This window comes from Embiotoca jacksoni, unplaced genomic scaffold, assembly GCF_022577435.1.
Source record: "Embiotoca jacksoni isolate LCO1_2020_lvr unplaced genomic scaffold, fEmbJac1.0.p SCAF_4, whole genome shotgun sequence".
In the NCBI taxonomy this organism is placed as follows: Eukaryota; Metazoa; Chordata; class Actinopteri; family Embiotocidae; genus Embiotoca; species Embiotoca jacksoni.
This window is the reverse complement of record NW_027185392.1, coordinates 3,416,830-3,443,158: the sequence shown is the minus strand read 5'-3', so window position 1 is coordinate 3,443,158 and position 26,329 is coordinate 3,416,830. Positions and strand designations below refer to the sequence as shown.

Here is a 26,329-nt window from a genome sequence, read left to right as displayed (position 1 = left end):
CATTGTAAAAGAAAATTGATCCTTAAATCAGTTTACAGCAATATGAACAAATGATCAGGTCAGAATGAGGACAGAGCACTGACTTTCATCAAAATAGATGTCAGCACATGACCAAATTACATATGTAATAAGATACTGTAGCTCTCTCAGTCATCATATGTGGTTGATATCAAATGAATGCTGAATTAAAAAAAATACTAAGCAGAAGTCCAGTTCATGCCAACATTCTGTTGAATTCTTGACATGTGAAGAGGAAATAGGATGCTATTGATCTCCAATGGAGAATTAGATTTCCAGTAGAGAAAGGATACAGGTCTCATTATACAATGGGAGGAGCATATGACAGAGTGGCCTATATATAACCCATAGCAGGGAGTCAATAGTCAGGAGAACAAATGATACTGTGGGTAAATGCAATCAATGCTAGTAATTCCTCTCAACAATTACCAAATTTGTTACATGGATCTCTTAATTGTGAACGAGTATAAAGCAGCTTTACATGTATTTCCAGAGCTGAAGTGGAAGCTGCTGTATATTTTTTTAGGGATAATTTCTGTCCATCACTTTTGGTTCTCTCAAACATGTATCCACTGTTACATTTTGTTGGCTTTATTTAAAACGTAATAGTACTCCTTCGGTCTTCTTTGTGCACGGAGCGTCTATTTCATGTCTCTCTGACCTGTCGCTCTTCTTATGACCGTAGACTGCGAATGAAATTAAACACCATTCCAGGTCAGAAAAAAAAAGCCAATGCAGAAGTGGCTTAAAGTGCAATACCAATGAGGGCCACTAAGGGCCGGCTCTGAAAACAACTGGCTCCAATAGAATCTCATTCAACTCCTCTCATGAGACACGAAGTTAATCTTTTTTTTTTCTACAAGTCGTTATAGCGTCATTTGTTAAATTCACTTCTGATCAGTGTTCCAGCAATCAATCTGAAATAAAATTCCATTATCAAATAGTTATGAGACTTCAAAAAGCGTTAAGCTTTCCAGGGTGTGTCTGGTTTGATTGACAGGCCTGTGGTGCAGGCAGGTTTCCCGTACAGGTAGGCGGGTGCAGTGTTGAGGTTACCAATCAGAGCGAGTCAGATCCATCGCTTTCTTCACGGCTGTTGGTCCAAATACAGTCATTTCTGGCTCTAAAAAAACCAAGATGGCAACGGCTCATATGCCAGACTCGCGGCTTCAAAACGTCAGTTCACAATTGAACAGGTGTTGTTCCAATAGGTATATTTCTGCTTGTTTCTCACAAACTTGCGATGTTGCTCTAAAAAAAAGAATGGTATTTTATCAGCCACACACCTTTGACTCATGAATAGATCTACAAAAAAAGGGAAAAAGATCATCTGAATAATACATTTTAGTGCCATTCCTGTATGTGTCGCACAAAAATGGTCTATCTTAAGGTGGATAATAACGCCTGCAATATCACTGTTTTGGTTCACTGGACAAATGGATGACAATGTTGCCTCACAACTGAAAGATTTGCAAGCAACTTCTTGCTTACAAAACTTAAATCAATTTGATACGAGGTTTGTGTTGGCATATTGCAAACGGACGAGGGTATCAACCAAACATCTGTGCGTTTTATTCCACTGTTGTGAACATAAGAGAATACAAAAGAATAAAACGTGTGTTCTACTTATTTGGGTGTACGAGCTCTATTTATACTTGCTAAGCTCTATTTATACTTGCTAAGTGTTCACCAAACAAGGGCATTTTGTAGTTGGTTTATGAAATGTTCTTCTGTCTGTATAAATCAGTTGAGTTCCATCTTTCTCACTCCAAACGCACAGTCTGACTTTCCCAGTCAATTTAAGTATTCAGACCGCCAATGTATCAATCGCAGCCTTGTTTTTCTAACCATCAGGCCATTGTCGAGGACATTCTTGAATGTGGATGCTAAAAAAATGGCACTGGGTTGCCTGTTGGGAGAGCAATGATAAAACACCAAGTTAATGCCGCTCAGCAGATTTCCTTGTCTTCGTTTCCCAAACAACATCCATAATGTCCGTCCAAAGCCTTCAATGAATTAAAGATTCAGGGGCAATAAGGGAGATCCTTTCTGGCTCACAGCACCAAATGAACATAATACATCTTCAAGGATTTGATGGAGCGGTTGATCAATAACAGTGACTCCACAAAATAATCGCCCCCCCCCCAACAAACACGAACACACACTGACTTGCACTTATAACCTGCCCAGCGATGGAGGACAGTGCAACGAGGGCACCATTACTATACAAAGCCAATAGCGCAGTATTATAATTACAATATAATTCACCGTGATATCTATTACCTCATCACAGGATGCTTTTACTGGAGCTCTGATTAGTTAATGAACCCATTCCTGCTGTAAAAATGTTACTTCATTAGTTCTGTTTATTACAGTCCATTGGTACGTTTCATATCACAGTAAATCTCAGCTTGCAGAGAGAGTTCAGTGAAGGTCATGGAGTCCCTGAAGGGATGGATTTTTTTTTGTTTAATTTTTTTTTACAGCGTTTGTATGAGGTACTAATCCATAGTCAGCGTCATGTATTATCTGCAGTAGATTGGAGTCGGTACGTGGCAAGTTTGGAGAAGCAGGCAGCTTCTGGCACAAAAGCAAAGCCACGGACTGTTGTGGACAGAGTCGGCGTCCAAACTAACTTTACCCACCTTTACAAACGCCATCCTAAAAAAAAAATCTTGGAAATTAACTGGTGACCTGTCCAGGCAATTGACTGAGGCTCCAGCGCCCACTGTGACCAGGTACCAGAGTCGAACCAAATATTCGAATACTGCTCCCGTTGTCAGTAGCAGTGTGACGTTCACGGAGGAGCGGGAAGCTAAAACCGTCATGAGTAAGTATTCCAAACTTTCGTCACTTCATCTGAGTTGCGCGCATTTGTTTGGAGCGCTTGACCGTACAGGATGAAGCGGGTATAGATAATTGCTAAATGGATATTCTGGGGTTAAACTGAGTTATGACACTGTCGGTGCTCTCTTTGTGCCCTGTTGCAGCCTGCGCAACACTATTACAAGCTTTATGCGTTGTTTCTTAAACTAGCCGCCAACAGAGAGAAGCAGGCAGGCAGGCGAGGACAAGATGGTGACCATCATGTAATTCATCCAGATTACCGTATGTAGAGAGAGCAGAAATCACGCCGCCTTCGGATGGAATTCGTCCGCTTGTGGTTACAACACGGGAAGTTGTGCGCTTGGCGCTGAAGCGGTTAAACCATGAGAACACCCGCTGGGCAACATGGAGTGCGTCTAGAAGCCAAAGCGGCTCACAATTTAGCAAGCTATGGCGGGCGAGTGACGTAATGCAAGAATTGCAAAGACATAATGAAAGAGGGAAAATTAACTTTTTTTTTTTCCTCAGACGTATCACTAAAATAAGAAGAAAAACTGCATATGAAATGACACTATTTTAACTTAACATCCAACGAAAATGTAAATTCCATGGCCTCCATTATTTCTGTGAACGTCAGCAAAAGTCCAAGGTTAAATGTTGGAAATACCGCGAGAGGGAGGTATTGCTAAGCGCTCTCCTTGTGAACGCCGTAAACGCAACTCCATCTGAAGGCGGTCAGAGTACATCGCACACGGTAAAGTCACAGCACACCAAAAAGTAAAGTTAAGTCCCGGTACGGCACACCAGCGAATACTAATCAACTTGGAGCATCGTCCTCTAACCAAGTTACATCTCGTCTGTTTAAAAAGAGGAAGTGTGAGTTCTGGGCGGAAGGTCACATCTCTGACTATTTCATGTCCGAGAGTAATGATTTCCTGCAGTCTTGGAATCAAAAGGTTAGCTGAGTTAAGCTGCTGCCAGCAGCAGTCTTGAGCTTCTCATACAGACATGAGAGCGGAATCAGTCCTTTCATCTAAGTCCCATGAAAGCAAATAAGCCTATTTCCCTTAAATATCAAACTCGGCACATAATTCACAGCCGGTACTCTGCTAAAAAACACACGAGCTAACTGCAGCTGACTGCACGAGTTGGATAAAAGCATCCACACGAAAGAGCTTAACAGGGAAAAAAAAAAAAAGAAAGAAAGAAAGAAAAGCACAATAAAGAATGGAGATGTTTTGAGGACATATGATTCATGGTCTGTCAGCAAGTTAAAGTCCAGCCCTTATTTCTTCTTTCATCACTCATCATATTCTCTTAGAAAAGCCGTGTTGCATGAGAAAATGTACCATCAGCTTCTTGTATAACTGTGTGTGTGGGTGTGTGTCTGCGTGGGTGGTCCCGTGGGGTGTGCATTTGCGCTAACTGACCCCTTATGTTGTTTATCAGTCCTAATTCATCGCAGTGGCATCTGGGCATCGCTGCCCTCTCTGTATACTGTGAAGCTTGGAGTGGTGGGCTGTCTAGCCAGGCATGTCGGGGTGGGGCGGTGGGCATACTTGTGTGTGTGTGTGTGTGTGTGTGTTGTTGGGGTGTGGTGGGCGAGTTGTCCTCCCCCCCCCCAAAAAAAGTCCTATCATGGTTTCCACAGTCCCCTAGCAGGGCATCCATCTGGACGCAAGTAGGCTCATTGTTTTGACACTCACAGCGTGGTGCAGTCTGGAGAGGAGAGGAGAAAACCCCTCTTCAACTCTTTAATTGTGCTGAACATGATGCAATGGGGCGGATCTCTCTGTAATGTACGAGTGTGTGTATCAGTGTTGGTTTTTAATACATACTGTAAACACATATACGACTAAAATTCATAATCAGTTCAAGATTTATTTATTTTTTTTCCCCTTTGGTCTGAACAACTAACTCTTTGGATTTGCTGAATTGATGGGACTTTTTTTTTTTTTTGCTTTTTGGAAATAAACTGTACTAATGAACACATTTCCCACTTAGAACGGGAGGACAGAGATTAAACTTTATTGATCCCCGACCTAATTTCCCTGAGGGGATCGATACTTTCATCTCTTATATTGTCGTTCGTCTTTCCGAGTCAAAGAATGATCAACAGACGCATGAAACTACCTCAGAATCAGCGCAGGACTTCACCTGTTAAACCCCTGAATGTGAATCACATTCAGTTCGTTCGGAGCCTTCATCTACATCACGGGACGCACAAAAAGCACAGCGGCACGGGATAGCTCGTACACTTTTATTGTTCATAACAGGAACGTTGCCAAATAAAGTGCTGTATACTGATATCACATTCACTGACACCAGGACAGGATTACACAGTTTCAGATACTACATATGGAAGCTAAACTAGCAGTATGTAAAACATAAATTACACTCGATAAAAATAAGGGAAGTGAGATTTTAAAAAGGCTCATTCAGTTTCCCTCATCTACATCTCTGTGTTCACAACACACTCCTTAACTTGCGTCCCATCAGGCTTCTGCCCGATCCCGTTAAAGTGCTTTATGATTCTTAACCTGCTTAGAATACCACTAATAATTTTCTTTCATAGTTCCTCATCACTAAAACTTTGCAAAATGAATTTACTTCCTAAACATTCGAGCATTCATTAAAGTGCCTGACAGAACGATCGGGTTAACTAGCTTAAAATATTGTGATCCACGATTTTAGTTTAAGGAGTTCAAGCTGCTGATATAAACCCAGCAAAGTGTTGGGAGAAAATTAGATTGCTTGTCTACATTTCTAATCTCATCTATAAAAGAGACATCATAAGAAGTGGTGGACAGTCCACAGCGGACATCCCCCCCCCCCCCCCCCACCAGTAATATCTGTAGCAGCTTGCCATCAAAAAGATAAAACATTTCAGCGGGAGGTCAAAGCAAAAAGGGGAGGACAGGTTTGGGGGTGGATAAAAGTGCTGCTCGTTCTACATCGAAATGTAAATATTCCGTAAATCGGCAGATACCTAAAGACCAGAGAGCGAGAGAGAGAGAGAGAGAGAAATCTTACAGGGAAGTATCATGACGTCGGTTTTGCATATTTTGGTTTGCATCTCACGATATAAATGCAGTCAAGGCACAGTGGCTGCTCGTATGCACACACTCCCCCAGTTGATTGGATACTGGACAGAATTGTGTCGTGACCTTTAGTGGTGGAGAGTCCCTTTGATCTGGGTGGAAGTGTGCAGCACACTTTCTGACGGCAAAATAAGAATCTGTAGACACAACAAAGGGAACCAAGGCAACAAAGAAAAAAGAAAAGAAGATACATACACACACACAAACGGAGCACATTGTCATTTTTAAAGCAGTGATTCCCAACCTTTCACGACCACATTTCTGAGTACCGGTTGTGCAAAGTGTTTTGTCGGTCTGGAAAGACGTGTGGGAGATCTGATTTGTTGTCCAAAGGGATGTCGCTTGAGGCAGTATATGTTGGGAGCAAGAGGCGACCAATAGTGACGTCAACCATCGGTTTGTGAACTAACGTTTGCAATACGCATTTCGCTTGTCGCCATCTCGCTATTTTGGAGCCAGAAGTGACCATATTTGGACGAGCTGGGGACGAGCGAGCGGATTGACAGGCCTGTCATGCAAACAGACTTAGAGTACAGGTTAGAGGCGAGCGGCTTCAGGGTGGATTAGCCACCATTAACGTAACGCCAATGGATTTCCAACTTAATGGTTGGTGGTTGAGTTGCATTGTGGGCAACGTAGGTGCTGGGTTTTTTAAAAAAAGACTGAAGAATAATGAAGACTGTATCTCTGTGTCTGCTGCATTGGTTTTGATATTTTTCTGTTCATTTGTGAGTCAGACAAAAACAAATATATATATATATATGGTGCTAAATTGGAAGCCCGATATTACCATATTGGTGAATATTTGGGTTTGGTCACGCTCCATTGCGGATTGTGTCTGGTCGTTGTTTCCCAACGGGTCTCGAGCTCAGTATAATACCTTTAACTCGTTGGCATTTACCAAAACTCACCAACTCACCAGTACTCTTAATATACGTTACTGTAGTACATTTAGGCCGTATGTAGCCCATCTTCACAGGATGCAAGAATACGGGCAGTGAACAGGGACCATTCTCAAGACTTATTGCAGTCAGGTTGGGAGCCACTGGTTTAAAACATACTCGGGCTCATTAGATCACAGGTAACCAGAATGACAAACAGTTTTTAGAGCAAACCAGTAAAAAACACGAAAGAAAGAAACGAACACATTTCCAAATAAAGTGTAGTGTACCTTCTGAATGAAAAGATCTTCTTACAGTAGACTTGATCCTCTCCATATTCTAGGAGGCAAACCGCCTCCTTAAATGGCCGTGAGGTCATTGTGCAAAGCATATCTCGTATATTAGTAAAGGTCAGTGTTCTCACTCTCCACCTTACATCATTTCTGTCCAGAGCTTTCCTCTGCCGTTTACGATTATCATCACATTCTCACTTGCACTCCATCCAAAACTTTCGGTTTGAACTATTCACGCAAACACTATGTACATTCTAATGTTAACATCTGGAATAAAGATAACAAAGGCACCAGTTAGTGGTTTTTTTTTCCAGCTCGTTCAACGCTGAAGTGCTGATGTCAGCGTAGGTCCTTCTACAGCCGGTTCTCCGGTGGTCTAACATCAAGACTCGCATGTTTCTACTCATTAGCTACAGTCCCAAATGTTGACATTTTTGAGCCACTCATTTCATTAAAAAAAAAGAAAAAAAAAAAGGTTAATACCAAAACACAATACCTTCATGCACAGTTAAAAACACAACATAAACAAAGAAAAAAAAAAAGTGCCACAAAAGTGCACATAAAAACCTGATGAAACAGAAAGAGGCAGATTTTGAACTAGTCAGATATGCTTTTCAAACAAGTTTAAACTGCCGACGCTCATCAAATTTCAAGAATCAAAATTATACTGTATGATTTATGAGATAAAACGGCAGACTTATTGAATCCTGAACCCGAGCAAATGTTCAAATAAGAGTTGACTACTAAGGTGACGATGTTAGTTTTGGTCGTTACTATAGAGACAACACTGGCAGCGAACAGCTACTGCAGGCACACTGCGTCATGGGAACTATATGTCCTTCAACAGAAAAGCACAGCATCAGAAATCCGGTAGACTTCAAAATAAAAGTATTGACTTTTTCTTTGAAAACCAGTGTTTCAACAGCATTCAAGGCTATTCTACAATCATCATGTAACTACTCAGTTCATGATCAATGGTAAAGTAAAATGAGAGTATGAGTTATGTTGAACTTAACTTGAAAAATGGACATGAACTTTGATGCACAAAAATGAAAAATGAGCTTCCATTTCTTAAAATACAGTTTTATTTGTGAATTTACACGGATTAGCAATACATCTAAAAGCAACTCCATTAGATAACCATTTATATAGGATTTTCACAGGTCACAAAGTAGCTTGGCTCATTCTGGCATGCCAAAGCAAAAAACTTGTTCTTTTTTTTTCAAAACGGAAAAAAAAGAAAAGAAATGTGGATAGAGAGGCATTAGTAAAGCAAGGTGCAAACAGTCGGAAACAGAAGAGGAGAAAATGAAAAGGATGCAATGCACATTCAGTTCATCTGGGAGCAATTTCTGCTTGTAAAATTGTTAATAAAAAATAAAAAACCTACGGCTCTCTGCAAACTAAAAGAAAATAAGCGTACTGCGATACAAATGGAGGATGAAAAAAAAGAGAAATTTCCAGGAGGAGAGATGGTATGAAAAAAAAAAAAGAAAAGAAAGTCTTGAGTGATAAAAACATGGTGTTAGTGTCAGGTTGTCCTGTCCCCCCTGCTACACACACAAATGCACTTCCATTTCCAAACTCACACCTCCCTTTTCTCCATCTTTCAGTTGTGTGACCTCAGCTCTTTGCCCAGAGCCAAAAAGCTGTCGTTTAACACGGCTAAAAAGATGCGCCCCCGAACCCTCCCTCCTTCCCTCCCTCCCTTCCTCCCTCCAAATCCAATACTTCACATTGCTAGCTGGGATATTGGTACATCTGGTTAAAACTGTGGGGGGGGGGGGGAGGATATATGGCAATCCATCACACTTTGGCTTTGCAGAGTTCAACTGTGGGTCATCTGACAGTTACAGCACGATCGTGTTTACAAGAGAAATGACATGAGGGGGAAGCCGACCGGGCCTGCAGAGCGATCAAATACAAATAAAACGTCCGTATGACCTCCTTGTAACGTTCCAGTTCTTGGAGGAAGTAAGTGGAAGATTAAGCGAGGAAGTGTAGCTGTTGTGAATAGAGCTACTGCAAAAAAAAAAAACAGAAAAAAAAAAAAAAGAAAGAAAAGAAAAAGAAAGTTGAGTTTTTGGGAGCCTGAGGGCTGAGTCGATGCAGTCACTGGGGTGATTTAACAGGTCAGGGTCCATGACGCCCGAGCAGGCAGATGAGAATCACAACCTTTGTCTTATTCAAATAATGGTGGAAAGAATTACAATATGGCTTTAAAAACACGCACACAAACACACCAAACGAAAGACGCCGCCGCTCCACTCTTCACCACCCGCGACTCGCGATTCAGCTCGCCGGCCGCTGGGAGTTTGACGTCGCACTTCGGCAAAAGATAGTAGTGGAGTTGAGAAGCAGAAATCTTTTCTCACGTGTGACACCGACGAAAGATGATTCTTCCCTTCTTCATTCGACTCACTTTCCGGGTCCTGACCTTTCTCCGACACCATGCCGCGCTCGCTACTTGCACAACTTTTTACCAAGTACTTCACAATCGCCTTCACCGGTGAAACCACCTGCAACTAAGACGGGTTATATACCACAAGAAAAGTGCTGCACAATAAAATAAAAAATATATAGTTAAAAATCTCTAGCCGACGTATCCAGTTTTCATATATCGGTTATATAGTCATTTTGTGTACTCTGAAGATTAGAATATAGTTCGAGCAATCAGGCATCACTACAGAACACAGTCAGCCAAATAAATTCAGCTCTTGCAAAAAGAGAAAACATGCGTAACATCTGTATTCTCTGTAAAAGCTTAAAAATGAGTACAAAACAGTTGAAAAAAATGTGTTCAATAAAAAAAAAAAGAGATCAAATTTCATGAGATGACAAACTAGAAACTAGAAAACAGCGACGCGTCACTAAAATGAGATTGTTTTTTTGTTTTTTCCCTCCATTCTTCCATTTCCAGCCTGGTATGACACCGAAATGTGAAGTACACCTGTCTGTCCACTAGAGGATGCCGTGTCAGTGTCACGTTTTGTCTCGTCCATAGGCGTGACATGTGCACGCAAATATGACCAGCATCGAAGGAGTTGGTCAGGGGTGGTTAGACGATACAAACACAGGACTTTCAACTGGTCGACCGGTGCTCGAGTCCGTGAGAGAGCTGAATTTCGTGGAGCGTGGATTTCTTTGAAGTAATCGAAGTCTGTTACGTATTTAACATGCGCAACGCAACTCTGGTAAAGTTACTCATTTGAACCCAAACCCTGATCTTTTCCTTGAGCCTAGCCTAGTAGTTTTCCACTTCAGTTTTCACTTTTCACGCCGAGGCGAGGCAATACGCGACACTGACACGGGGTATCACCTACTGGACGGACGGGTGTATTACACGCTTCGGGGCGAGATCGGGTTGTCCATTTAATTTGGCAAAAAAACACACTGAGATGAAAAGGACAAGATAGAAAAATGCTACATAAATATTCTGATAACTGTTGTGATAGACTGCCAACCCTCATCCTCACTAGCTCGGGTCTGGAGACCCTTTAACTCGTCTGTAGTTCAACCAGAATCAGCCGAAGAAGTTTGTGTCAGAAGCCTGAAGGAGCTTAAAGAGCATGAGAGAGCGAGATGGAGAGAAAACTTCTCCCACAGTAAATCAATCAACACAAACCCCGCGGCTGTTTTTCCCGAGACCAGTTTTCCAGTGTGCCTTGAAATTTCATGCGGCCTCTCAGTTCCCATTGCGGAGTCAGGTGACCAGGATGTAAAAACAAACAGGGGCGTTTCAACATAAAAGAAAGGTTTAGTTTCAACTTGTGCAGCCTTACAGCACTCGCGCTGCGATCCGATCATTTCATAGAAGTTGGATTTCGAAGCAAGAAATGCGCAAGGTGGTTTTTCCAAGTTCTGTTTTCAGCCCGGGTGAAAACACAGGAGGGAGCCAGTTATTCAGGATCTAAATGGCCTTAAATGACACTTCCACGGAGGCCTGTCAGAGCTCTGCATTGGTGACGGGGTGTGCCGACACACCGACACCTGCCCGAGTCGCCCCACATCTGCTGCGGGTTCTCATTTGCGGACCCACATACCCTCCCCCGAGATTTCCCAAACATTCTTGTTTTTTTCTGCAGGAGTAGAGGCCGTTTTTGTTTGCGAACCGAATGATTTTCTTTGTGTGTGAAATCTTTTCCTCTGCCTTTTGCACATAAAACCTTTTGTTAAAAAAAAAAAAATCAAAAAATCAAAACATAAAAGGACATTTAAAACGAAGACAAAATAAAACACATTGAACAGAGAAAAGGACCGCTGCGCCCTCTTTCTTTCTTTCTTTCTTTCTTTCTTTCTTTCTTTCTTTCTACGCAGACCGTCTTCCCGTCTGCACGCCTCGCCGCCCGTTTGCCGCACTCAGGCCTCCGTCTTCTCTTTCTTTTTGTTTTTCTTCAGGAAGGACGGGGTGCGGAACTTCTTCTTCTTCTTGGTGTTGGGCGACTTGGACGGGGAGCTCTCGGGGGACAGCGCCTCCTCGATCTTCTCGCCCGAGCGCACGGTGATCTCCACGCTCTCCACGCTCGTGGTCAGCTGGCTGACGCGCTTCAGCAGCTCCTCGTCCACGTCGCCGTGGTCGTCTTTGCCGTTCATCAGGCCGGTGTGGTTCTCTGGGGGGGAAGGGTGGGGTGAGAGGAGGAGGAGGGGGGGGGGGGGGGGAGGAGGCGGGAGACACCGGTTGGGTGAGGACGTGCGGGACATCACATTTCCTATTTACAGACAACAACCACATGGCTTATGCTGTCTGCAACATGAATATTATTACAATATGTGCCCGTATCTGGCCTGTGAGAGAAAGTCTATGTGTCACACTGTCCTTTTGTAGTGACGCTCTGCTGTCCGACATTAATTCCGCTTCAGCGCGTTGAACTTCTGCTTCCCCACGGTCACGCAGTGTCCCCGTGCTCTACATATTTCGTAATATCCCTGCGTAAAAACCTCATTGACCCGATAGCCCAGAGAGTCTGTCCTCTTTTTAAATTCACAGAACGGGGCTCTGAGCTGCAGACGGCACCTACTCCCTTAATGACTTTTTCACGTAACAGAGCCCGCTGAGTCACATCCCTTTCTCTGGGTTACAAATGGAGGTTAGGGAATTCAGGGTAGCGGGATCATGTTGCTGCGATAAAACACCAAAACGGGTTATTTTCAATTCTGCACACAGTAGGAAGACATTGAAAAGCAGTCCGTACAACAATTGACCTGGTTTCAACACAACGACCGGCCGACCTCATAACGGTGGCGTCGGAAAATATGGGTCCCCTGAGCCGGTGTGTCGACGCAGGTTAATTGTAGTTGTGTGGGGTTTTTTTGCGGGCTGGAAGGAAGTCGACAGGAAGTTAATCCGATAGCGTCATTATTTATAACTGGTGAAGAGGCATCGGTGATCTTTGCGTTTCTTGGAGGTGAATCAACAAGCTTCGAATGTCACACACGAGGATGTATGTGTTAACAGATACGATACTGTAGATCCAAATGCAAGCAAGAGGCAAGATCATGCGACATCACGACACGCTCATGGTACCGGCCCGCCAGCTCCGTTGTTTTTTTTTTTTTTTTTTTTTGACATGTCCACTTAGCAGACGTTCCTGAACGCAGCATAAAGTCAGCTTTTAAAACCAGTTCAAGTGAGGTTACGCCTTTGTTCCTGTGATGGAATATCAAGCACAAAAACATCCTTACAACTTCTTTCTCTTGTTGTACTGAAGTGAATTAAAAGTCAGAAGCCCCAGCAGGAATGTAAAGTAAGTAAGTGCTTTAAAAGTTGACTTCATCAGTTTTAGATATTTTTTTTCATAACCACCAGCAGGAATGTGTTTGTGGACAAATTAGGTCTTAAATATGCAGATGGGACTCCCTGTTGCGGTTTCATTTAGACGGGTGTGTTTTTTTTTTTTAGATGGAAAAAAAATCATTAGTGCAGCGTGAACCTCAAACACAGGTCAGTAGTTTAATCACTGCATATTAGGCTTTTAGTGTCAGGTAAGTTTTCACCCTCATGCTCACACAGCGGCCCACGTGTGATCTTAAAGACAAACGGCACGCCGGCGGAAAAGTCTCCGTCTCCCTCCGAGTGAGTGATACCTTCTTTAGCTGGAGTGCTTTGCGGGGACTGGGTGAGAGACAGACACTGAGAGAGAGTGGAGCCGTCGTCGGAGGTTAGCTCGTGCTCGCCATCTGCAGGGAGGGAGGGAGGGGAGGGAGGGAGGGAGGTTGAGGGACGGATGAGAGGATTGCGGCGTGGGGTAGGGGGGTTGAAGCGGAGGGACGACAGCAGCGGGGTGGGGTGGGGGGGGGGGGGGTGGATGAGAGGTTGGAGGGATTTGGGATGAAGGGTCAGGAGGGAGTGTGTGTAGGGGGGGGAGCGGGAGGGGAGGGGGGAGGGGGGGAGGGTTGAGAGATTAGCAGTAACACACGCACGTTAGAATCAGGCCATGCACAGCTGTTTTTCCACCAAAAAAAAAAAAAAAATGTCCAAAATCCTTGTCTGCCATCTTGGAGAGACATCACTCGCTTGTTATCAGTTTCTCCCGCTGGTTGAACATGAACTGTGACATTATGTGGAGCATTAACAATCCCACAGACTACACGGATAATCTGAAGAGGAACGTAAGCCGACACAGCAGATACTGTTTCCTGGTGGAACATGCTAACAATGTACTCTGCTGCTGGTATAAATATTTGAAATATTGAAATATACGGAAGATAAGAGGTTTACAGGAAGGGAAACAAATATATCCTGAAGCTCTTTGATACAGAGCAAAGATGTATTATATTCAAAACTGATACAGCAACATTGATACATGTTGAGTTCCAGTGGATTGAGACGATATCGTTTTCCCAAATTATTTGATTTTATGTCCAAACAGTGTTTGTAATTTAAAACAAACACCATCACTCTACAACGTTATCTCCAACCGGAACGACGCGAGTTCAAAACTGGGCAGCATCGTTGTGCCTCAACATGAAAGGTATCAGGGTTTATTTTTCTAAGAGCACCTGATAAGAGGAAAAAAAAAAAAAAAAAAAAAACAACGTTTTTTTTTTGTTGTTGTTGTTGCATCTCTTACATAATATGAAACAGTTTGCAGCAGCTTTTATTCCAACTTTTCCCAACAGTAAACAGTAAATGTTAAGTCTTGCTCAGCATTAGTAGCGTCATTCGTTTTAATCACATGGTGAATGAATAACTAAATAAATATCGCCTAAACACTTTAATTAGCACATTCGGGATTACACATTCGGCCGGCTGTTGTCACAGTCATTCACAACGAATTCATGCACGGCATATAGGACGTGGTGGCGTAACAGCCGGGTCTGTGCAGCGGACGTGCAGATAGAAAAGTTCACATGCGACACTTTAAAGTGATAAATGTGGAGTGATCTGTGTGAGCACCGTCTGTCTGTCTGTCTTTAATGTATTAATATGTACACTGTACCACACACAACTAATCACGTGCTAAACCTGTGTGGTGTGTGTGTGTGTGTGTGTGTGTGTGTGTGTGTGTGCGCGCGTGTGCAGGCTGAGTGTGTATCAGGTCTTTCCAGACGGTCTCTAGCTTGCCTCCAGATTGGTCACCGGGGATTCATGGGGCTCTGGGGGCAACAGTGTCATAGCAACGGGCCCCGCTCATGTGGCGGGTGTGAAGACCTGCTGTCTGTTCGGTCTGCCATCTTAGTCACACCGGCCTCACGCGCGCGCGCACACACGCCGACACTTGCGGCATGTTTCACGGGCACGCAGCAACGCTGGGACCCGTCCGTACACATGCATGAACACATGCCGTTGCTGATGCGAACGCTCGCATACAAACACACACACTTTGATCTGATCCATCGTGACAGGAGCTCTGCACAACGAGGACTCGAGGACCCCCCTCCCCCCAAAAACTATCTGTTCTCTATTGATTTATTCCCCCTGCCTCCCTGAAAGGCAGTGGGACAGAGGGCTAATATGATTAGCATTGACTCTCCTGTGTGTGTGTGTGTGTGTGTGTGTGTGTGTGTGTGTGTGTGTGTGTGTGTGTGTGTGTGTGTGTGTGCGTGCGTGTGTGCGTGCGTAGACACAAGGTTAACACAGATGAAGGCTGAAGTGGAGCCTGTGGGGACAAACCCTCATGTTCAAAGGTGCACACAATAGGTGTGTGTGTGTGTGTGTGTGTGTGTGTGTGTGTGTGTGTGTGTGTGTGTGTGTTTGATACCCTCTGCATTGTGTAAAAATATGGGAGTGTTTTAAGGGACGGTTGCTCAGGAGACAGCAGTCCGCAACAGACCGGGATCAGAAGGATCAGAGGGATGGTTATTACTTGCCGAGTGCTGAGGAAGCACAAAACAAATTCAGGATGTATTAATCTATCTTCAAATTGAGATTTGGGGAGGAAGAGGAGGAGGAGGAGGATGAGGAGGGACAGATTTGCTTTTGCAGAGTAAATTTTAAGAAATCCTGATTAGGTTTAAGCTCAACTTGAAATCTGCTCCAGCTGTTTATTAAGCTGCTTGTTAACAACTTTAACAGACTTCAACAGGACGTGTGCATCTGTTGGGCTCTTATCTCCTGAACACATGGAAAAAAAAAAAAAAACTCCTGGAGAAGACGAGAAAGGATACTAAAACTAGTTTAAAGGGGTCGACGACATTTAAATTCAAAAACGTTTTACTTTGCTCTCAATGCATGCGAGAGATACGAAGTGGAGCAGAAGTTACACTGGTTTGTAAGTTAGATATATATATATATATATATTTATTTTTTTTCCGCAAAGATACCCGAGGGCTTTTATGGGCGGCAGTAGCAGTTGACAAAACATAACTATTTCAAACAGCTGTTTGAAATTACGAATGACTTTAAATTGAAACACAATATATCCAACTTAAGTTTGGAAAACTCAATGAAAATACATCTATTGTTGCACCACCGTTGCTGTAAGAGCCCAATATTTGGCTGTGATAGCACACAGCTATGAAGATGACACGTCCTCTTGACGACTAAAACTAATCTCCCCTCTGCGTGCTCCCAAATTGTGGCTTGCATATTGATTGTTGATCGGATTTGTTTTAAGCCTGCTCAATATTTTCTTGTTAAATGAACCTTCACAGATTGGTGAGATTGGTTGCTGCTCATGACCGTGAGGGACCAATCTTTTGGGTGAAGCTCACCGTGTGAATATGAGTGTGTGTGTGTGTGTGTGTGTGTGTGTGCGTTGTGTGTGTGTGTGCATTGTGTGTGTTTGTCATACCACTGAGGCCCAGTTGCCTCCTCTCCACGTTCTTGCGGTACTCCTCCAGCTCCTTCTCTGACAGCTCGCTGAAAGGGTTGGGAGGCAGGGTAGCCATCTGCTCCTCCTCTGTGGGCACGTATGGCTGGGGAGGAGACGGGGAGACGGGTGAGCATGGGAGCACACACAGACACACACGCGCACACACACACACACACACACACACACACTCTGAAGTTCAAGTAACAAAGCACGTACAAACACACAAGCGCACACATACACACTACACCATGGATGCATGCATGCGTGCGCGCGCGCACACACACACACACACACACACACACACACACACACACACACACACAGAGACAGAGAGACAAACACCCAGCGTGTCTGAGAAGGACAATCTTTCATTGCAGCACGACGGAGGCTGCTCATATAAAGATAAAACCGCATCACAGCACATGTGATCACTAGAAAGATGTAGAAAATACATTCTGCAACAAGTTGCACTCATGCACACATAAAACACGTCTGCTTACAATTGGTGTGTCAAATTATGTCATAAAGACAATCATGCCCCAGCAAACCATCACACATCAAGGACTCGCAACAATGAGTGAAATTTTATCGAAACTAGAAAATAAAACTGGTGAAAATACATTTTAAATGGGCGTCAATCTTACAGCACAACGCTATTAAACACATGCAGTGTTTTCTGGTCTGAGTGGGCGACAAAGTGTCCAAAAAAAAAAAAAAAAAAAAAAGGACAAATCAAATGAATCAAAGTCAAATAAAATCCACTGCAAACAAGAGACATGAGTAAAAACACTTGTGGATATTTACCAGAACCTTTATCTGCACCAGATCCTTCAAGACAAGACACCAACCACAAAACCATCAGAACCAAAGTGTCTGAATTACAGAGTTTTACTTTAATTGTTTTGTGTATTTAAAATGTCATTCTATCTTTTGTTTTGCTGTTTAAGTGCAACTTTAAAGAGGTTCCTTTTTGTCTTCACAGGATGTGCTCCCCTGCCTCCACCTAGTGGTAGAGAGGTGTTATTACACTGACTGTGCTGTCTGGTTGAACCACTGGAATGTTAAATCACCTGCACTTGTTTTTAATTATTCATTTACAGACTTTGCCTGTATTACATTCCCCCGACTCTGTTTATCGTTCTTATTAGTTTGGCACTGTGAGCTAATTTCCAGAACTGCTCTACTGTAACCTGAGCTGATGTCTAATCAGCCAGAACAACTTTGAATTACTGCCCAAGTAAACGGGGACATTTTTATTGCTGTGATTATTGCACTGGAGAGGAAGTGGTTCAACAGACTGAATACAACTGCATGTTAATAAACAGCTACATACTGAAACTTTGCATTTGCAAAAATTCTGGAGCCTAAATATGGAGTAAATATCTCTGAATTCACTGTTGTGCATTAAAATTTTTAAAAACGGGTAAAAATGAACAAATATGATAAATTATTAGATTCGATTCAGTAGTTTAATCTGGGAGTAACTCAGGCGGATCTTCATGATCACCAGCAGCTATTTTAGGTTGAAATTCTCACCTGTCGTGGTTGGTCGACAGGGATGCCTGCAAGGTGCTGAGAGCGTGGCCCGGAGGACATCATATCAAACCGGTTCTGCTCTCTGATCTGTAACAGGATAAAAAAAAATTTTTTAAAAACACCATGATGTCATCAGGAAAGGGAAACTCTGCCTGTGACTGGTTGTTACGTTGTGGGAGGGTTTAGGTTGTGATTGTGGATAAGGACCACTTGACTTGACAGTGAAACAACCAATTAGAGCAGTGTAGAGTTCAAAGTGTGCGTCCCTCCAGCTGCTCCAATCCAATGTCGACCCAATTTATACCAGTCAAAATAAAACAAGGAACTGAAGTGTGGCCCTACAGTCAAATCTGGAAATGAAATTAAAACTAAATATCTGTGATGAAGTTTTGAAATGCCCATGTATTTTATTTATTGTTAAAAAAAAAAAACATAATCTAAAAATGTACTTCATGAAGAAAAGTCTCCTGCAACAAGACATTTTAGTTCTTATAGTAAAAAGATTAACAACCTTTGTTTTAAGGACACTGATTTTGTTAACGTGTATAGACTCCCATCACATGCTGATTTTGAAATGAAGAGTTAGACCCACTTTGTTCCTCTTCTGCAGCACCTCACTGGGGTCTGTGTTGAGGGGGACAAACTGATTGGGGTCCTCGATTCGGATCGGGGTTCCCGTCTCCTCCGCCTTCATCCACTGGAAAAGACAGGAGAAAACTGGTGATATCTAAACTCCCTATCTATATCAATATCTATCAACTGAAGAACCCCCCCAACTTTATTATTAATCACTATGGTGAAGGCCTCAAAGGCAAAAGACATCAACCGAAGCAGCTGAACCATCGTAGTCCTCTGTTCAGCCACTAGGTGGCGATCAAGTATCAGGTTTGTATTTTGTTTAAACAACTCAGTCAAAACACAGCAATCCACATAAACTGCAATTATGTGCTATTGGTCACTCCATGTTTTTCTACATATATAGACCCTTGCAAATACAAACACACACACAATTTGTGAAAACCTTCAAAAATAGTTTTATTTCTTATATTTTTTTATTTCAGCTTTGTACAACCCCAATTTCCCCAAAAGTTGGGATGCTGTGTAAAATGTAAATAAAAACAGAATGCTATAATCTGCAAATCACAAACACATTTTTTTTTTTGTTGCAGATAGACTAAAACTGAGAAATGTTGTTGTTTTCTGAAAAGAATATGCTCATTTTGAAATTGATGCCAGCGCGCGCGCGCACACACACACATGCACACACACACACACACACACACACACACACACACACACACACACACACACACACACACACACACAGCTCACCGTGGTTGTCCGGCTGTTGTAGCGTTCCTCTCCGCCCTCCACGCTGACCTTGGTGTAGCTGTTGGGCGAGTTGAGCCAGCGTGTCTTCTCCCTCTGCTGCCGCTGCTGCAGAAACTTGAAGGGCAGCCGTGTGGCGCTGTCCCCGTCCTCCTCGAACATGAACGCGGTGACGGTGGCGGGGATCTCCACGTCGCTCTTGTGCCTCGGCTTCTCCCGGACGATGGGGTGCCGGTAGGCGTAACCTGTCCTATAGCCCTGAAGTGCAAAAGAAGAACCACATGGAGAGTTTTGTTTTCTTCAATCTGAGAAAGATTTGGTGTGTTGAGCTTTGCAACGACAATAAAACAAAACCACATGGCCTCACAGGAAGCTCATTCATACATGTCTCGTATGTTTATGTAGTCCTCCATCCACTTCTACTGCTGTGGCGTTCAGTTTAAACCTCATGAGGATCATTAAATCGTCTTAGATCACAGCTCAAATTATTATACAAACTACATAAATACTCAGTCTTTCATTTATTACCAAATAAATAACAAGAGAATGAGGATCTTTTCTGTGACTTCTCCTTCCCATAAAGCCGGTTGGGTCAGTTTCATAGTTAAATAGAAACGAAAGAGAAGCAGAGCGCTGACCGCAGGGTTTCTGGCAGCGTCAAACAGAGTCAGAGAGTCATTTCCTGTCCGACCCTTTCTCTCTCTTTACTTTATCCCCATTTATCCTTTTCTCTCACATTCCCATTTCCTTTCTCTCAGTGTCGCTGTGATTTTCTACACTGGGCTTGACAGCTTCTCTTTTCATCTAAACCCTGTGGTCACAGCTGACCTTTCAACTCCACTTCGTCACCCTTTTTTTTTTAATTATTATTGTTCGGAAAGTCAACCGAGCTGTTCTGATCTTTTTCTGCAACATCCCGCTTTGTAGTCAGACATTTCTGCACACTCACAGCTGGAAGCTTGCTGCGTTTCCACACTGACTGACTTGAGATGGAGAGTGGAACTACTTCTCATCACTGTGCCGGGGTCTTGTACTGAAGCCAAGAGCTTATCTGATACAAATGCAGTGTTTATGAAGTGTGTGAGAAAAGAGGGATGGTACGAAAGGAGGGGAGTCAGAGACGAGCAGAGTTTCAACAGGCTGAGAGGCAATAATTCATTCATGGGAGTGGGAGAGAGGTGAAGAAGAGGGAAGCTGGGAGGGAGGCAGGGGGAGAGATGAAAAGCGTGGGGTGAAGGAGGCGAGAGGGAGAGGCAGGAATAGTGAGAAGCTCGGGCCGAGAGAACAGAGGGACTCTTCTACAGTCACCAAATCTCCCCTGTTTGCTGCTGATAAATCACTGAAAAGGCATATTTCACTTCACTTGTTGTTGTTGTGCTTTAAAATGGATCATTTCTGTTTTAAAAAAAAAAAAAACTGTTCTATGTATTGTGCTTCTCAAAAAAAAAAATATTTTTCAGTTTTAGAGATGGATGATAATAATGGCATAAAAATGAAATATACACATCGTCCCAAAATTAACATCTGTCGATATGACGGGCCTATATTGTGCCCGAATGCTCGAAGTTTGATAAATGCTTGACGTGCCGGAAACACAAAGCGAAGTCACTCATTGTCGGTCATTTGAGAAGGGGAAACATTGCATTCCTTCAAACACCACAAATATAACTCTACAGCTTAACAACCTTTATCCCGATCATTAGAATGAATTTGCATCCTTTAACTGGTGTCACTGCTGCTGCTTTCCGTGCACTTTCTGTTAACAGAGTTTAGGCTACAGCAGGTGGCGCCCTTTTCTCTGTTTACCCACATTGGTCACCACTACTGCCGGTTTAAAGAAACTCATTATAAAGCTGATTGTAAAGAAAAATAAACTTACTAAAAATGTAGCAACAGGATGGACAAGTGAGTGTTCAAAACAGCAAAGGTGAAACCTTTATGAAAGACTTAAAGGTTCAGTCGCGGTTGTTTTTAATCAATCAAAGGCGACGAAAATAAGTTTATTCGAGATAAAAAAAATGGCATCTTATCCCTTTAAAGACTAGTTATGAACAACTTAATCACAAGGGCACAATGTGTGATTATGAGTCCCTCAATTTTCATTTAATGTTAATTTTGGCCTCTGATCTTATTTGTCATGAAGTGAAATGTGAAGGTTAAGTCTCGTTATCATGTCTAACTACCTCTGTGGCATTATCACTTGATGCCTGTGTACTCACCAGATTGTCCAGCATCCTCATCAGAGACTCAAACTCCAGCTCGCCGACCTTCCACTTGTACTGACCGGCCATGTTGACGGCAGCCGCCGTGGCAACAGCGAACACTCGTGACTTGTACTTCTCCTGGTCCAGGACGATCAGGTTGTCCACACCTCCAGCACACGAGATGGCGTTCACCTAAAACCCAAACAGAAAGGCCAAGAGGGAGAAGCATGTGAGCTTCCACTCACCAATGACGGCGTATACAACGCAAAACAGACACAAAGGCCTCCCCCCCTCACAAAACATCTGTGGCATGAGATCATCTACCTAAAAGGAGAATTAAGCAGCGAGCAAACCGCTTTGCGTGCAGAGGAAAGACGTCACTTGGAGAAACCAAAGTGAGACACCCCTCAATCTAACGCCACCACAGCACAGGATATACAGTACACGCCATACGACAAACATGTCTGAGGGGATTTATTTATAGAAATTAAGCTGGGCTTTGCGGGATGGATTAATGTTTTCTTTTGCTTGACCCGCGGAGTCAGTCGGGAGATTTGGTATGGCTGTTCCAGAGGTGGGTGCGGGACACAACTCTTCATCTCTAAAATCCACCATATTTACAAAATAACACAAAGACACATAAGACTGCAAAAACAAAAACACCAGGGAAACCCCACACGCAACACAACGACTCATGAGGTTACACTATACGTCAAAGATTCTCTCATAATTCTGCTGCGCCAGCTCCAGAGTTAGATAACTGCACCGTTTATGCTGATGCAAAAACTGCTGTTAAGATGACACTCGTCATCGACACCTCAGGATTTCAAACGGGATGTTATTTAATAACTCACTCACTCATAAATGATATTAATTTTTCAAAACAACTTAACTGGCTGTGTTTAGTGTCAGAAGCTGAAAGTTTTCAAACCCATTAACTGGGGATGCACAAATAATTGGAATACATTACGATGTGGATTCATGTGTTCTCTATGCGATCTCATTTCTTTAGGGGACATCAGCTGATTTCTAAATGACTACATCAAAACAACCTACTTTCTCCATAAACAAATGACAACGCAGCGTTACACAACGTGATGCAGAGCAGCAGAAACCGGCAGTAAGGAGAATGAACCCAGTGAGAGTCACCAGCGAAGCCCCCCCTCCCCCCTCTCCCCCACCAAAACAAAAACAGAAAAATACTTGTTCAAAGCTTGTTTTAAATAACACAAGACAGCGTTTCCTCTCTGTAGTCGGTCCGATATCAGGCAGCATCAGTTTATGTTGTGTTTATTTCTGTGTCATGTAAATGACTGCAATAAAGATTTATATTGAAATAAAAATCGTGACAGAGAATTATGATGTCAATTCTAGGCAAATTATATACATTTTGCAGCAATTTATTCATTACCTTTTCCATTATATCAGCAAGTTTTCTTACTTGTGGCACAGTGTGGTGTTCAGGTGCAGCTGACTCAATATGGACATAGTTTGTAAAACGACTTGTAGTTTGTGTTTTAAATGCTACTTAAAATTAGTTGAAATATCTTTCCACGCACCCCTGATAACTGCAGAGGACCTCCCCGGGTCGTCACTGTTTTATTAGCCAAAATTACTCAGATTGATACATAAAATGTGAACATAAAACTTAATATAAGCATTAATGCTGAATCAATAGTCAGTCATTTCCCCTCCTGAAATCCTCTCTGGCATCCACTGTTCAGCTTTCTTTCTGACTTCATTTAAAAAAAAAAGAAAAGAAAAAAAGGAAGAACAACACCCTTCTTTAAATGCTGCTTTGGACCGACATCAACAACAACAAATCAGATTTGAACTCCTTTCATCAAACTCCTAATAGCCTGATTATAAAACTGTGTTTAGCCAACGTTTTCCACATGGCAAGAGATTATGAGTTACGGACTGTTGTTAAAATAGTCAGTGAGAGCAGCTGTGGACAGATTAGATTTAGCGGGAAAGCTGATGTGTGTGTGTGTGCGTGTGTGTGTGTGCGTGCGTGTGTGCGTGCGTGCGTGTGTACCTGGATTTCGCAGGCGTAGTGGGCGTTGTAGATGTAGTGAAAGGCCTCTTCGATGGTCTCGCCGAGAGCGACCACACCGTGATTCCTCAACACCAAGACCTGCAACACGCACGTGGAAACACTCGTTAGAAAGAGCAGAACACACATTGGACAGAAGTTACAGGTTCATTTGTCCAAATTGATTTCATTGTGAAATTTATGTGAAAGGCCCCTTTAATGAATACGTAACCATGGAAACATTTCTGATTTAATGTATCAACAAGGGTTTGGCTGCTGAATGACGACTTGGCAGCAGATCGACGAGAGGAAATTCCCTGAAATTCAGTTCATCTCTGATTATTTTTAAAGAAGGCAAGAGTGCTTCCTCATGGAAGACACGTAAAGGGAAAGAAATGAGGAGGTGGAGCAGGTAATAACATCTCAACAGGATGTGCTGATTCTACTGTCCTGCTGCTGCTTTCTATTCGAAACACACCACACCCTGATAATAAGAACATTTTTCTGTCTCAACTTCAAGATATAGAACACTTGTTCCTTTAAAAAAAAAAAAAAAAAAAAAAAAATACTTCAATATACCATGTTCTACGCTTTCGGAGACGCTCACTTCTTTTGATATTTCTGCCTGCTGTCTGAGTGAGTGTAGGGATTACAGATCAAAGAGGGTATTGTGAAGGGAATAACTCGGCTTTTTGGGAAAGTCTCTTTGATTAGCAGCCGCTCTGACACCGAAAAGAAAAGACTCCACGAAGTCAAGAAATAGTCTTGTATGTAAAACTAACATTATGTATGGGTGAGACAAAACGATATGTAACGTGTTAATTAGTGAACTTTAGAGGTGCTGCCTTGCAGATTTTATTACTTTGGCAGAGAGCCAGGCAAGCAGTTCTCAGTGTCTTAGTGCTGAGCCAAGTTTTATCATCTGCTCCCACTTCACATATACATACTATTTATTGATCTTTCAAACGCAAAATTCTATTCAATTAAAGAATAGACGATGTCGCTCGGTGCTTAGTTTTCTCGGTCATCCTACCTTCGTGGTGGGCCCCAGGGCCTTCTGCAGCTCCCTGCGCTCCTCCTGGTCGTCCAGGCTGCCCTGGTAGTTGTAGTAGGCGATGTCACCCAAGATCAGTGCCTCCTGGGAAATGGGCAGAATGCCGCACTTCATAGACGACACCTAAAGCAGGAGAGAGGTGAGAAGGCGGCAAAGACGTGGGAGAGATAAGAAGCTTTGACAGATGTGCTACAGCTGTGTTGTTCATTTGCAGGAGAAAGCTTTGAAAGTCTGCAGATCTCTGATGATGGCAGAGAAGAGACGCTTTTGTTGTCACATAAAATGTAGTTGAATTTCAGCACTGTGAGCAATTTTACGAGGTCAATCTAAGTGGTACAATTACACAATTAAAATGCATCCACCTCCTAGAAAGACCTCATCTCACAGTACAATATGACATCCCCGCTTCAGAATGAGTTTCATGGACTCTGCAGGTTAATCAGAGCAGAGATGTTTGACAGATATCTGCTACGACTTGCTCTGGTGTACAGTGAACTTACAGCTGCCGTGGCAGGCGTGTGCACGTGTATGATGCAGCGGATGTCTGGACGCATGGAGTAGATGGCAGCGTGGGGGCTGAAACCTGCGGGGTCCACCCTCAGGTTGGTGGAGCCCTGCTCGATCACATCCCCGATGATGTTGACCTTCACCTGGTGACACAAGGACAGACTCAGAAACAGGGCTCGCTCAGGAAAGTTTAGCCGATGATGCAAATATTTGCGATAAACAATTTAGTCTTTTTCTGTTCAGTTTATGTCACTATTATAGTATCAGTCTAATCGCACACCTTATGGAGAAGACCAGCCATTTATTGGCATTGAACACAGCAATTATTTTAGGCTTTATAAACAAAAATTACACACATCAGATACGATGTAAATAACAACTTGAATAAACAAATATAGTGTCATCAATAATCAGAGTCAACGGATGCTTCATGATTTCTGCTTTGGATGTAGTTCCTAAATGTAAAACTGCTACCGTTTTCAGCCAGAGAGGTTTTTTTTCCAAACTGGCTGAAAGACACTTAAACTCTGCTGTACAAACGTGACGCAGATGGATCTCCCGAGAGGATCACAGAAGGAACACGAAGAACGTAGGAGAGAACGTACTGAAATATGTCTGGATCGTTGAAAATGAATAAACCGAGGAACGAACGCTTATCCAGAGACCGACACAAAATCAGATCCAGCCGCTCACACACACGAGCACAGTTAATAACCCTCCAACATTAACCAAGAGGACATAAACACAAGTCAAGATCAATGAGCGCGATGACAGAAATCACATTATCAACGATTCCTCCTCTCCGTCTTCTCCTCCCCAGGAAACGAGTTGGAGCATTACCAGGAAACATAATACAGTCAGGGAGTGGACATGATGTCCTTTACTGTGACAACTTCATTACCAGCCAGTTAGCGGTTATTACATTACATGACAGGAGGGAAAGGAGTTGGAGGCAAAGACAGAAGACCTGGAGGGAACGGAGTGGGAAAACCGGAGAAGAGGAGAGAAGAAAGACGGATAACCGGACGGAGAGACTGCGGTAGAAAAAGCTGGAGGAAGAGCAACGACACAACTGAGTGCAGATGTCAGTGCTCACAGTAAAACCTAATCACAAACAGAAAACACAGGTTCGCCTGCAGACCTTGTACAAAACTCACCGTAATCACATGTTGTTCTGGGATACAAACCAGAACCTACCAGCTCACGTTTCTCTTTCACAATACAAAGTCCTAGTGAGTGCTATCACAACAGGAAAGGGGCATCCATCATCCAGTCCGAGGCCAATGAAACA

The 26,329-nt window shown here is 43.0% G+C and overlaps 1 protein-coding gene across 6 annotated transcripts in view; it reads right to left on the bottom strand.

Moving 5' to 3' along the window:
- Nucleotides 1-8,186: 8,186 nt before the first annotated feature.
- add3a (adducin 3 (gamma) a) overlaps nucleotides 8,187-26,329 on the bottom strand; it is a 105,264-nt gene continuing 87,121 nt past the window's right edge. For 3 of the 6 annotated variants that reach the window (XM_069166693.1, XM_069166694.1, XM_069166691.1), the window contains 11 exons: nucleotides 25,032-25,181; nucleotides 24,511-24,654; nucleotides 23,481-23,579; nucleotides 21,458-21,634; nucleotides 19,242-19,496; nucleotides 18,502-18,606; nucleotides 17,910-17,996; nucleotides 17,178-17,201; nucleotides 16,353-16,476; nucleotides 13,204-13,296; nucleotides 8,187-11,729 (listed from right to left, as the gene is read on the bottom strand). In XM_069166693.1, the coding sequence (XP_069022794.1) occupies nucleotides 11,479-11,729; nucleotides 13,204-13,296; nucleotides 16,353-16,476; nucleotides 17,178-17,201; nucleotides 17,910-17,996; nucleotides 18,502-18,606; nucleotides 19,242-19,496; nucleotides 21,458-21,634; nucleotides 23,481-23,579; nucleotides 24,511-24,654; nucleotides 25,032-25,181 (1,509 nt within the window). In that variant the 3' untranslated portion in view covers nucleotides 8,187-11,478. The remainder of the gene's footprint in view (nucleotides 11,730-13,203; nucleotides 13,297-16,352; nucleotides 16,477-17,177; nucleotides 17,202-17,909; nucleotides 17,997-18,501; nucleotides 18,607-19,241; nucleotides 19,497-21,457; nucleotides 21,635-23,480; nucleotides 23,580-24,510; nucleotides 24,655-25,031; nucleotides 25,182-26,329) is intronic. The other 3 variants (XM_069166696.1, XM_069166695.1, XM_069166697.1) reach the window with 3 other exon arrangements.